Source organism: Dipodomys merriami, unplaced genomic scaffold (genome assembly GCF_024711535.1).
Source record: "Dipodomys merriami isolate MVZ:Mamm:240054 unplaced genomic scaffold, mDipMer1.0.p SCAF_17, whole genome shotgun sequence".
NCBI lineage: Eukaryota > Metazoa > Chordata > Mammalia > Rodentia > Heteromyidae > Dipodomys > Dipodomys merriami.
Genome location: NW_027203048.1, coordinates 26,760,952 through 26,774,821, shown reverse-complemented (window position 1 = coordinate 26,774,821; position 13,870 = coordinate 26,760,952). Strand labels below are relative to the sequence as shown.

General features: G+C 42.2%; 1 protein-coding gene across 1 annotated transcript in view; it reads left to right on the top strand.

Annotated features, from left to right (window-relative positions):
- The window catches only part of Fshr (follicle stimulating hormone receptor), a 157,801-nt gene extending 144,768 nt beyond the window's left edge, over positions 1–13,033 (top strand). The window contains exons 9-10 of the mRNA XM_070025014.1: positions 6,448–6,633; positions 11,701–13,033. Of these exons, the coding sequence (XP_069881115.1) occupies positions 6,448–6,633; positions 11,701–12,931 (1,417 nt within the window). The 3' untranslated portion in view covers positions 12,932–13,033. The remainder of the gene's footprint in view (positions 1–6,447; positions 6,634–11,700) is intronic.
- Positions 13,034–13,870: the final 837 nt, after the last annotated feature.

The following is a 13,870-nucleotide window of genomic DNA, read 5'->3' as shown; positions in this document are numbered from 1 at the left end:
GAAAAAAAAATGCTCATGTGATTAAAGAAGCTGGTAAATCCCCTGACAGAGCATCTGCAATAGGAAGCAACAGGGTAGCTGTTAGCATGGCTCAGTCTAAACCAAAGGCTTCTGAACTAAGGAAGCCACAATATGATTCTCAGTGCAAGGCCCAAAGTCTGAGAGCCCAGGGAGGTGCTGGTGCAAGTTCCAAATGAGTCCAAATGCTGGAGAACCTGTACTTCTGATATCCTAGGACAAGAAATACATTGTGCTCCTGAAGGGAAAGTGTGTGATTTGCATTTCTAGTGTTGCTCTAGACAGGATCTAGTTGACTGATCTAGTTGGCTAACTAGATGGTACTTACCCACCCTGAGGGCTGGCAGGCCCATAGACATCCAGAAATCATGCTTTCCCAGCTCTCTGGGTATCCCTTAATCCCAAATCGATCCCAAAATTACCCTATTGTTACAATAATCTATTTTCACAAAGAAATGAATAACTGATGTCATTTTTGTTATTCCTCCCTCCCTTAGAAATAGGTACTTTTTAAGAATGGAGAGAATTTTTATAAAGGATCAATAAGTTAGATGCTGGTGATTTGTGCCTGTAATCCTAGCTACTTAGAAGATGAAATTGTTAAGATCACTGCTTGAGGCCAGCTCAGGAAAGAAAGTTTGCACAACACCTTCTCAATGAAACGCTAGACCAGTGCACACCTGATATCCTACAGGGAAACCTAGGATAAATGGGTAGTACGTAGGCCTGCGCTTGAGCAGAAAGTGAGATCCTATTGCAAAAATAACCAGCAGAAAGCCGGGCTGGAAGTGTTGCTCACTTGTTAGAGCACTAGACGGGCAAGGGCAAGGTCTAAAGTTCAAGCCTCAGTATCATCAAAAATCAAAATAAAATAGATTGTAAAACAAATACTATATTTCTAAGAGAGACTGACAGAAAGAGGCAGAGGGAGAGAAGGAGAGAAAAATAGAGGGAAGGAAGGAGGGAAGGAAAGAGTATGTTTTTTGACTGGGCACCAGTGGCTCACACCTGTAATCCTAGCTACTCAGAAGGCTGAGATCTGAGGATAGTGGTTCAAAGCCAGCCTAGGCAGGAAACTCCAGGAGACTCTTATCTCCAATTAACCACCAGAAAACCAGAAGTGGCGCTGTGGCTCAAATGGTAGAGCACTCACGTTGGTTTGCAGAGCTTAGGGACAGCGCCCAGGCCCAGAGTTCAAGCCCCATGACCAACAAAAATAAAAAAAAGCATATGTCTTTTAAGACAACAAAGAACACAATGGGAATATTAGTATAATTTTCAAATAACACTGAACAAGATCTATTTATCTTATTTCCCTGTGGATATATACGCATAGAAATAGCAGAGAAACTCACTTGACACTCTAAATATTAGATATTTTAATAGGTTCCATGTTTGGTCATCTGGCAAGTAGTTTAAGTAAACATCAGTGTAAACACATATTTCCACATCATTTAGTAACCACTTTTGCTAAAGAATTTGTTTTATGGGATTGAAAGTAACTTTGCATCTCTCTTCTACAATCACTTCTTTCTTCATCTACTAGTGGAAGATCTGTATTCTGGAACACGGAGAAAATTCCTAAACCTCACAGTAGCAAAGCCACCTCATGTAAATGGCAGCAACACACATATTTTGTAGCTGTGATACAAAGGAATCCAAACCAACCAAAAGGAGCTCCAACCACTGAACAGACAGAAAGCGATCCCCATTTCCCAAGGAGGTTTCCCCATTCAACACCAAGTTATGTCATCCAACACATCATTCTGCATAGTCCCTACCATGTCTATCTCCTTGTGAACTTTGTACTGGGCCACATAACAAGTCTGTTACGGAAGTGTTATTTTGCTGAGCTCATTTTAAATCTAGATTTTTCTCTCTCAGTCGGTTTAGATCAGCTCTTAGAAGGTTTTCTCCAGCCTCTCATTTCTATTACGAGGAGACATTTCTTCTAATCAGATAACTACCCACTGAATAGATATCATGAGCCTTGCCCTGAGTCAGATATGTTGCGAAGAACTAAAGTACCTGAAAAAACAAAATCACATGAATTATCAAACACTTTTAAGTAGAAGAGAACACACAAGGTACACAAGTTTTTGGTCCTTGCTAGAGGTCAAGGAACATCATAACTCACTGAGGTAATCTATCTGTTCTCTTTCCTAATCTTTCTCCATTGTCACTCAACAATATATCCTCAAAATATATAATGTTTGGGGTACTTGCTACATGAAAGGCATTGGTAAGAAATCTAGAGCTTCCTAGGCTCCCCCACCCCTCCCCATCTCTCTCTTCTCTCTCTCTCTCTCTCTCTCTCTCTCTCTCTCTCTCTCTCTCTCTCTCTCTCTCTCTCTCTCTCTCTCTCTCTCTCTCTCTCTCTCTCTCTCTCACACACACACACACACGCATCTCATTGTCCAGGTGGCTTAACACTTTTACCACTAGCAGGGCCTCACGGTATTCTGAGGTTTTTTCTTTTCTTCTTTTTTTTTGCCGGTCATGGGGCCTGAACTCTGGGCCTGGGTGCTGTCCCTCAGCTCTTCAGCTCAAAGCTAGCACTCTACCACTTGAGCCACAGCACCACTTCCAGCTTTTTTGCTTATGTGGTGCTAAGGAATCAAACCCAGGGCCTCATGTATACAAAGCAAGCACTCTACCACTGAGCCACCTTCCCAGCCTAGAGGTTTTTCATGGCAACTCAGGTGCTGATGCTCTTAAAGGCTACATCAAGAACAAGAGAGACAGACAGACTCAAAGGCCAGACAAATTTGGAAACTTGGTCACAGAGAATAAAACTAGTGTTGTGAACAGGTCAGAAGAGGGAGTGCCTGAAGAGAAAAGCCAGAATGATCTCCAGAAAAGAAAATCAGAAGCTCTGCTGTGGTGGAAGTATAAATGCAGCTCAGTCAGAACAGCTAAGTCATTTCGCAGCAGAGCGTAAAGACGCACCACAGAGTTCATGGGACAGATTCTCAACGTGCAGGAACTTTAGATCTGAAAAGTTATAGTATAAGGCAAGAACTAGCAAAAGTACCTTAGAACACCAGAAGTATCACCCTGTGGGTGAGGACGATGAGTATTGTGAAAATTATTTATATTTGTCTTTATGTGCATGGGACCTAAAGTAAGAAGTTTTGCTGAGAGTTTGGATATAGGGTAGGAGGAGAAGAGGAGAGTAAAAGGAGGCTCTCAAAAGTACTGTATGAATAACACAAACTGCTACAGGTGGAGAATCAAAAGCTCAATTTTTAGTATCCAAAGCTAGACATACCTATGAGGTAGGCATAAAAACAGACTGTAGTTATGAGGTGGCTGAATATGAGCAGGAATTTCAGAAAAGTACTCTAGAACTAGAAATGCTAGCTCATAATGGCATTTAGCTCATATGATTAGATAAGGTCAGTTATGGAGTAAGCCAATTGCTTATGGAATAAGCAAAGTTAGAGAAAATAAATGCAGGCATTGAGCTCAGGGTACTCTTTCCTGGAGGTAAGGAAAGAACCAAAAGAACTTCTGAAGAGCTAGGAAATAAATAATAATATACATGAAGAGAGTAGTTGAGGAGGTGGGAGGGAAGGGATGGTAGAGGGAAAAAAAAGGAGGAGGCAACAATGCTTCATACAAAATGTACTCATTACCTTGCTCATGTAACTGTAACCCCTCTGTACAGTATTTTTCACAATAAAAACTTATTTTAAAAAAAGAAAGTCACTAGAAGACATAAAAATTCTAAATTCGTATGGACCTAAAAATAAGTCATCAAAAATACATAAAGGAAGTGGTGCTGTGGCTCAAGTGGTAGAGCACTTGCCTTGAGGGACAGCACCCAGGCCCAGAGTTCAAGCCCCACGACCAACAACAACAACAACAAAAATATAAAGCAAAAATTAATAAAAGTAGGAGTATACATACGCAAAAATCACAGATAAAAGATTTTAATATACTTCTCCCCATAGTGATCAAACAAACACACAAGCAGCCAGGCGGCAGTGGATCATGCCTATAATCTTAGCTACTCAGGAGGCTGAGATATGAGGATCATGGTTCAAAGCCAGCCTGGGCAGAAAAGTCCCCATAAAACCCTTACCTCCAATTACCAGAAGTTGCACTGTGGCTCAAAGTGGCAGAGCACTAGCCTTGAGAAAAAGAGTTCAGGTACTGCACCCAGGCCCTGAGTTCAAACTCCCAACTGACAAAAAGCAAAAGCAAAAAAAAAACAAGCAAACTATCCATAAATTCATGGAAGATTTGAATTTGTATGAGCAACATTATCCAGAAGTTTATAGAAGATTTGAATTAGTATGAGAAAGATTAATTTAATTGATTAAACAAGAAGATAACAAGAAGACAACTAAGTATATTTAGGTACTACATAAAAGTAATCATTTGTCCTGCAATGTAAACCTGCCTGAATATTAAACAGATGTTTAGCGACCCAGAGATTAGCAATGACATTTAGCCATTACTAATCCTAGAGCTGAAGAACAATGACAAGGGGCCTTACTGAAGCCCAGAAACTGGATCGTTAGCAAATCCGTCAGGAGTCACAAAGAAGCTTCAACTGCTGCCACCTAAGACAGAAGGGAGAAGCCCTGTCAGGCACCTTCCAACGCCCCACTAGTGCTGTTTGCTGAACCTCACTGACAGCTGATTGACAAGGTGGTGCCTTGGAAATGGAACCAGGATTTCCTTCCTTCAGGAAGAGGAGCACACCAAGAAAGGAGTGAGATGGATGTGAGGAAAACAGAGGACCTGCCACCGTATCTACCGATTTGTCCAAGTGAAAAACCAGGTTTCCATTTTGAACAACAGGGCACAATGTAAGAGTTGTTTACTAAGTTGGAAAAAAGAGAGAAACATATTTACAAGAAAAAAGTCCAGTTTTTATATCTGTGCAAGCTAACAAAATGCTAGATCTTGCCTGGATTCCAAGAATATGATCTGAACTAGGATATATATTCAGAAGTCATCTACCTAGTATCAAAAACCAAAGGAACAAGTAAGACCACTTGGACAGATTAAAAAATATCCCAAGTTGGAGATGGGGATGTGGCTCAGTGGTAGAGTGCTTGCCTCACATGCATGAAACCCTAGGTTCAGTTCCTCAGTGCCACATAAACCGAAAAAGTCCGAAGTAGTGCTGTGGCTCAAATGGTAGAGTGCTAGGCTTGAGCAAAACAAGCTCAGGACTGGCAAAAAAAAAAAAAGCCTAAGTTTAGAGAAATACTAATATTTAAAGGAGAAAAGCAAAACAAATTAAGAAAGAAGATAAATGAATTGTCAGAAGACATCAGGAACATAGGCTAAGAAAGAACACCTCAGGAAAGAGTATTTGGCTTGCACAGAGAAAATTGAGGATACAGGGTTAGAACCCAGAGATGGCCTTGGCAAGTTTTGTTTTTCCTCTATAGATTTAGGAGTGAGTTGGTTTGCTGGTGAATTGGGGACCCAAGGACATCATGTATGGATAAGCAGAGACATGACAAAAGGAACAGTCATGGAGAGTAATGCTTGTCCACTGGAGGGGGAAGCCAGTCCATTGGACAGTAAAAACCCATGAGAAATGTGCGAGTTACGGAATCATATGACATGGGAGCATAGTTTCCACCAGACTGTGAGCACACACGGGAGAGCAGATCTGCATTCACACCCCATGTTTCACTGACCTGAGTACCTACTCCTTTGACACATCACTTTTCACCACCCTCCATGAATGTGTGTATGAGAGAGACAGACAGAGAGAAATTTGGTATTCTCTCTTGACCAGAAAGTTCTTTATATTTCTAAGTAAGCCACAACCTCTGAAGTAGATATGATTTTCATGTTCCTACTTTTCTCATGGCTGAGAAAAGCAAAACATGGAGCTATGACATAGCTTGGCCAGAGTCACAGATCTAACAAGTATAAAGATGGAGCCTAAATGCAAGTGAGCATCCCATGGAGGCAAAGCTCATTCTGTCTTCCATGTAGACCCTGCCGAGGCAGCCTCCACTGCTCACCAGACTCCTCTTCCCTTTATGAAGGGTTTTCTTCTCTTTCCTTTCCAAAATGTCACTATAGATGCCATTCTGGTTCATCAAAAATATGTTTACAGCTAGTTCCATGTTGAAAGAAAATTGTTACCCTCTTGATTCTCTTCACATTATATACTGCAGAGGAGGTAGTTAATTCTACTTGCCAGCAAGAGTTAAGCCACAAATCAGGCAGGATGAAGGTATGTCCAAGAATCAGGGCAGCCTGTTACCTAATGGCTCCTACCAGTAACACAAGGATCAGGTTCCCGTCCAAATGAAAAGTCCTAACATGCTGAATATTAGTCTACCCAGGGTGTAGGATATTTCTGTGCTACAATGTCTGCTATTTTGCCTACTAACAAAGAGTAGAGAACTTAAGGCCCACAATAATTACATTTCCCTTTTCTCTTTATAGAGATGTCTCAAGAACAAGGATCCATTCCCTGCCTAGCCATGGCTTAGAAAAGCTTAAGAAGTTGAGGGCCAGGTCAACTTACAACTTAAAAAAGCTTCCAAGCCTGGAAAAGTTTGTTGCTCTCCTGGAGGCAAGCCTCACCTACCCCAGCCACTGCTGTGCCTTTGCGAACTGGAGACGGCAAATGTGAGTCTTCTTTGTCCATCCCTGAGTCTGGCTTGGGTACTTTCCCAGTGTAGAACTCCATCCCTAACCTCAAAACGACTGGCAGGAAGGAAATCCATATACAGAGAGAATCCCTCTCTCTCTCTCTCTCTCCCTCTCTCCCTCTCTCCCTCTCTCTCTCTCTCTCTCCCCCCCCCTCCCCCTCTCTCTCTCTCCCCCCTCTCTCTCTCCCCCCCCTCTCTCTCCCCCCCCCCCAGGCGTGTTCTTCATCAAAGATTCAGTGTGGGCCTGACATGGTGACACTCAAAGATCAGTTCAAAAATCAGGAGGCTGAGGCTGGAGAATTATCAGTTCAAGGCCAGCCTGGGCTATACAGTGACATTTAACCTCAAAAATGATTCAGTAGGAAGGGATGGATGATCATTTCTTTTAAAATGTAATCCTATCTCCTCAGGAGGCTGAAATCTAAAGATGCTGGTTTAAAGCCAATCCAGTAGCAAAGTCCATGAGACTATTTTTTTTTTGGGGGGGAGGGGTGGTAGGGGCTGGTCTTAGGGCTTGAATTCAGGGCCTCTGCACCTTCCTTGAGCTTTTTTTGCCCAAGACTAACTAACAGTCTACCATGTTGACCTACAGATCAACTTCTGGCTTTTTTGTTTGTTAATTGGAGATAAGAATCTCACTGGCTTTTCTACCCTGGGCCGGCTTTGAACCATGATCCTCATATCTCAGCCTCCTGAGGAGCTAGGATTATAGGCATGAGCCACCAGCACTCAGCCAAGACTCTTATCTCTCTAACCACCAAAAAAATGGAAATGGAAAGGAAAGAAAGAAAGAAAGAAAGAAAGAAAGAAAGAAAGAAAGAAAGAAAGAAAGAAAGAGGGAGAAAGAAAGAAAATAGAAAAGAGAGAGAGAAAGAGGGAGAAAGGAAGGAAGGAAGGAAAAATAGAAAGAAAATACATTCACTAGAAAGGACCTGGTAAAGCAGCAATTAAATATTAAACAAGAAAACATAAAAAGCATCACGGTATCTAACTCATAATTGATGGTTATATATTTTTTCTTCCTTGTCTCGGTATCGATATATATTTATCTTTTAATGCCCATGCTCTGCACCCTACAAATGTTCTATCCTACTAATATCAAAGTCAACTTTGGAGGACAGAATCAAAAGTGTCACAGCAGACTGATGTGCACATCTATAACACATCCCAACCATGCTAAACCTCTCTAATCCCTTCCAAGTCTTCCCAACTCACAGGAGGACAAATAGGATTATCTCAACAGAGCCAAGTCCGAGGAGGCTCTGGCTCAAAAGTAGAGGCAATCATAGACAGGATCTGAAGAGAGTAGAGGAGTTGGGGTTTCACTTGTTCTAGACATTTAAGGGGCCCACTGGAGGTAAGAACTGCTTATCAGGGGGTTTCAAAGCTAGCAACCGCCTCTAAACTCACTAATATATCCCACCGCAGGCAGCTACACTAGTTCAGAGGATGCCTTTTCACTACTCTTACCAATAGCCCAGTCGTGCTGTGATGTTAATTAACTGTTTAAGACACCTCCTCAGTTATTCAACCCTTGACATACCCCTTGCCCCAAAGCAAAACAACAACAGAAAGCAAGAGAACCGCTCAAATGCCAAAATGTTCTCAAAGTAACTGAGAGCACTCAAACCCATCTTGAAGGGTGTGCAGGAAAGAGACTGCTTTTCAGAATTAGTATGCATCCGGGGAAACACCCAGAAAGGAGCACTCTTCACAGACTCACTCAAGGGCTAATTTCTCCCTGAAAACTAGGGCTCTTTGTGCTAAGGCAAAGGCCGCTTTTATATTCCAGAAAAGGAATTATTCTAGCTAGGGATAGATCATTATTCTGGCCAAGACTGCAACTGAACACCCCTCAGGAGAAATCTCAAAGGATGCTGAGTTTACTGTAAGAGTAGCCTGTGGCATGCCGTGGGGCCCAATGCCTTCATGTCAATAGGGATCTACTAGCCGTGATGCTCAGCAGCCTCGGGTCTTGCCACTTCCTGGTTGCATAGACAAGCCTTGGGGCTCTCCCAATCACAAATTGTAGGTCTACTCTAGATATACCACAACATGAGTGTTTCTCCAATCCCTCAGACCCCTCAGCCTACATCAGCCCCCTCTCAGTCCCTTGTGAACTTACCATCAGGGCTTGCTAGGGGCTGCAGCAAGGAAGAAGCCCATATTTCTCCCACAACGTACCACACTGTAGGTTATTTTTTATTTTAACATTTCATAAATCCACACACAAAAACAATATAAAATCATGGTGCTTTTCAGAAGAGAATTCCAGGATTCACTCCTAAAATAGTAACATTTCATTATATGTCCTATGAAATGTGGTTCGGTAATACGATTTGAGTTTCAAGTTGTATATGAAATTGTTTTGACTCTCATGGGGAAATTATGTCCATTGTGCATACACAATGATGTTGCAAATATGAGGACTTTGCTACAATGAGATGTTGGTCCATGGTCCTCCCAGCTAAAAGACTGGGTCAACTGAACCCCTCATTTGTCATTGAGCTGGATCTATTCTTGCCACAGTGCTGTACTAAACTTGCTTTATTTTGCTCCTACTGAATTCTTTAATTGTTCCTATAGCATTTCCTTAGAACTAGATTTTAAGTTGATACATCATGGTACATACTTCTAAATAGTGACAGAGCCTAGATCTTCAACAAGGAGCTACTGTCAGATGTCTCCATATTGCTGACATTTTCTGAGTACTTAGCTGACAGGCACATGCCATATCTCTTAATAGTACAAAGGTAATTTCATTATCATTATTAATATTATTCCTTGCTAGTAGGGACAGAAACTGAGGCTTAGAGAGTAACTTAATGAACACTGATCAAACTCAGATGCAAGCCAAAGCCCAGGCTCTGGGATAGTCTGATATTCCAATCCTAAGCATGCTGATTGATTGGCCAAGGTTCACGAATACCACTTTTAAACTGGTATTTATCCTACTTAGGATTTCCCAAGATATTGCAGATTCAAAACTTTATTCCCTTTGACTCCCACCTTTGTTTCTGTTCTTATCTGAGAGTCTTTCTTTGTTCACTTTTCTCCCATCTCATGCTAGTAGATGACTTCTGTTTCAGGAAAGGGAAACATCAGTATATAGAATATACTGACAGCAACATCAACAATGAGAACCTTCAACGAAGCCAACAATCACTCTAGGAAGAGAAGGCTGTCTCTAGATGGTTAATGAAGAGCCCATTCCAATCAACTAGAAGGCAATCAGGAAATGTCAGAATACTTTACTTTCTGTTCCTAGAATTAGACTACAGCCAATCCAGCAGTAGGATTTAGGAGTCACAGTTTAGACTAAGGACTACAGAATGGTCCTCTTAACCCCCCTATGCATATCCCAGATCTGGCCTCGTCTTTCTTAGGTGTACACTGGATTGTGCTTTCACTCGGCTTTAATTGGATGTGTGTTAACTAGTCTCTTTACAAGCTGTGATTATTTGAGAATCTCTGTCAGTTTCTAAAACAAAACATTACATATAGCAAGAGGGGAAGAGGATGGGAGGGAGAGAGAGAATGGGGGAGAAAGGGAGAGAGGGAGGAAGGGAAGAAGGAAGGAACAGAGAGAGGGAGAAAAGGAGGGGAGAAAAGGAAGGAAGAGAGGGAGGGAGGGAGGGAGGAAGGAAGGAAGGAAGGAAGGAAGGAAGGAAGGAAGGAAGGAAGCAAGGAAGCAAGGAAGCAAGGAAGCAAGGAAGCAAGGAAGCAAGGAAGCAAGGAAGCAAGGAAGGAAGAGAAGCAAAGCCCAGGGATAAGAGAACATGACTTTCTGGTAATTCACTTCACTTCCCAAAAGTGAGAAAGGGGAGGACAGGCTCCTCCTGAGGGTAATGGAGAAGTTCACTCCATGTAATTGAACATACCAGAATTTACTCATTAAAATGGAGACTGTGCCTCTTTACCCCTCCATCCCCCTCCCTCCTTCCTATGAGGGCTTTAGAAGGGTTTTAATAATCACTTCCATGCTCTTTGATATGGCGATCCTGTTTGAGAAAAGGATTTCACTTAAAAGTTCTATGAACTTTCCCCTTGGGGAGAGAGGGGAAGGTAAGGATATATATGTATGACTTTTTTCCAAAAAAAAAAAAAATGCTCCCAGTGTAAAATATTCACATCCCTCAAAACGTTGCTTCAAAACATAAGCATTAGTTCTGTGTCAACATCAAATTAGTAGTAGAATATTTACACATATACTCAGAACTGAATATTCATCATCTAGACTTCACTCAAATTCTCCTGTAAGTGCCTCGATCCTGTTGATAATATAAGAAAGTGAGCCCAAGAAGAGCTAGGTTCCTCAGAAAATATCATAATCTGAAAATAAACTAGACACCCCCCTTTTACAACTTATATTTACCCTGAGGAACTTTTTAATATGTGATAACCAGCTTATCTTGCAGGAAAAACATGTCTGTGGACCCTGGGAAGTGACATTGTACACTACAGGACCCGGGTAACATTTCAGGCAAATGAGATGGCCTCCCAAGAGTCTCAGTACCAAAGAACCCAAGAATGGGGCTGGCTAGGAATTAACTACAGATTCAGATCCTCTAGCTTCTGTAGATCAAACAAGAAAATGTGTTCTTAAATGTATCAGAAAATAGGCAGAACTTCCAGTGACTGGCAAGTAGAGGAGTAAGAGAATGTCTTCTCCCAGACCTAGTAAGAGATAGCTGCATGGAGAAAGGAAAGAGGTGAATGTGATACCAGGTCTGTAAATTATTTGCACTTAACAACAAGGTTTAGCTAGTCCCAGGCGCCTTCCTCCCCACATTCAGGTTGTGGCCAGATGGTTTCCCCCGTGGGCTGTCCAACCGTAGGAATACATAGACAAGTCGTTATGTTCATTTACAGTAAGCAGCATTAACCTGTGAGCTCAGCTTCAAGGGCAGACATGTTATTAGAAGAATAAACACTCTCAGGAAGAAACCCCATTATTTCTACCCTATGCAAAGACAATGATGTATTTGCCATTCTGGATCCAGGATGCTGATTCTATTCTTTTTTTTTTCTTTTTTTTTTCTAGCTCTGAGTTCCATCCAATTTGCAATAAATCAATTTTAAGGCAAGATGGTGATATGACTCAGGCTAGGGGTCCAAGAATGTCTTTAACAGATGATGATGAAACCGGTTATGGCAGAGGATTTGACTTGATGTACAGTGAATTTGACTATGACTTGTGCAATGAAGTGGTTGATGTGGCCTGCTCCCCTAAGCCAGATGCATTCAACCCTTGTGAAGATATCATGGGATACACCATCCTCCGAGTCTTGATATGGTTTATCAGTATCCTGGCCATCACTGGGAACATCACAGTGCTGGTGATCCTGACTACAAGCCAATATAAACTCACAGTGCCCCGTTTCCTCATGTGCAATTTGGCCTTTGCTGACCTCTGTATTGGAATCTACCTGCTGCTCATCGCATCTGTCGACATCCACACCAAGAGTCAATACCACAACTATGCCATTGACTGGCAAACCGGAGCTGGCTGTGCTACTGCTGGCTTCTTCACGGTCTTTGCCAGTGAGCTCTCGGTCTACACTCTGACAGCCATCACTCTGGAAAGGTGGCACACGATTACCCACGCCATGCAGCTGGAGTGCAAGGTGCAGCTCCGCCATGCCACCACTGTCATGGTGCTGGGATGGGTCTTTGCTTTTGCAGCCGCCCTCTTCCCCATCTTTGGCATCAGCAGTTACATGAAGGTGAGCATCTGCCTGCCCATGGACATTGACAGCCCTCTGTCACAGCTGTATGTCATGGCGCTCCTTGTGCTTAACGTCCTGGCCTTCGTGGTCATCTGCGGCTGCTATACCCACATCTACCTTACCGTGAGGAATCCTAACATTGTGTCCTCTTCTAGTGACACGAAGATTGCCAAGCGCATGGCCACACTCATCTTCACCGACTTCCTCTGCATGGCACCCATTTCTTTCTTTGCCATTTCCGCATCCCTCAAGGTACCACTCATCACTGTGTCCAAGGCAAAAATCCTCCTGGTCCTGTTTTACCCCATCAATTCCTGTGCCAACCCTTTCCTCTATGCCATCTTTACCAAAAACTTCCGCAGAGATTTCTTTATTCTGCTGAGTAAGTTCGGCTGTTATGAAATGCAAGCCCAAATTTATAGAACAGAAACCTCATCCATGGCCCACAACTCCCATCCAAGAAATGGTCTCTGCTCTTCAGCAACCAGAGTCACCAACAGTTCCAACTACATACTTGTCCCTCTAAAACATTCAGCCCACAACTAAAATGCAATGAGAAAATATATCTGCATCATGAACATCAACTAACTCTTCCCTTTGAAGAGCAGGCTACAAAATAGCTGACCTTCTACACATTTCATCTAATGTTACTGGCAACATGTAAGGAAAATTGGCTGAGAGCTACTATTTCATGTAACACATAAGGATAATGGATTATCATTAACAAAAGTTAAGATACTATACTATTACATCACATCTTTTAGGTTCTCAGATTCTCAGATAACTTTGGCTCCATGAAGACAGGCAAGACTTCTGCAGGATATTCCTATCACTAAGTTAAAAGCAGCAAGAATGACACTGGGGCTCAGTTTGTCTTCCTCCAGCTATACCTTGTGTTTGCTGCCTCTAACATGCTCATGACCTTTCGTTTATGGCCACCATCCTGGAGACCTTTCATTACCAGCATCAGATGTGAAAATGACGTCCTTACAGAGACAGCTCAGCCAGACCTCCACCTATGTAAGAAAATCTCCTGTAAAATATACCACCTATGTATACTGATGTACATACACATGCATGATCAATTCTACTGCTCTCAATGAGCCCTAATTAACCAAAGTTATACTTATGATAGGCCACACATATTGATGATCATGTGGAGGACATAGAAGCTTTGGAATCAGATGGAACTGAGATTCAGATTGCATAAGCCAGGACTCAACCTATTCAGGGCTCGTATCTTCTTCTGTAATCTAGAGTTGACTATAAATATTTTAGATTTATTGTAAGAAGCAGATAAGAAATTCATGGTAAACTGACTGGTGCTGTCAGGTTCAGTACATATTAGTTTACTTCTCTCCTTCCAAACCAATGCCTGGACCAAAAACCAGTCATCTTGACCCTCATTCGAGAACTCATTCCATTAGAGCGTATTGCTCCAGATAAATAACCATACTACCCACATCTGTTCTCATACATGACCTA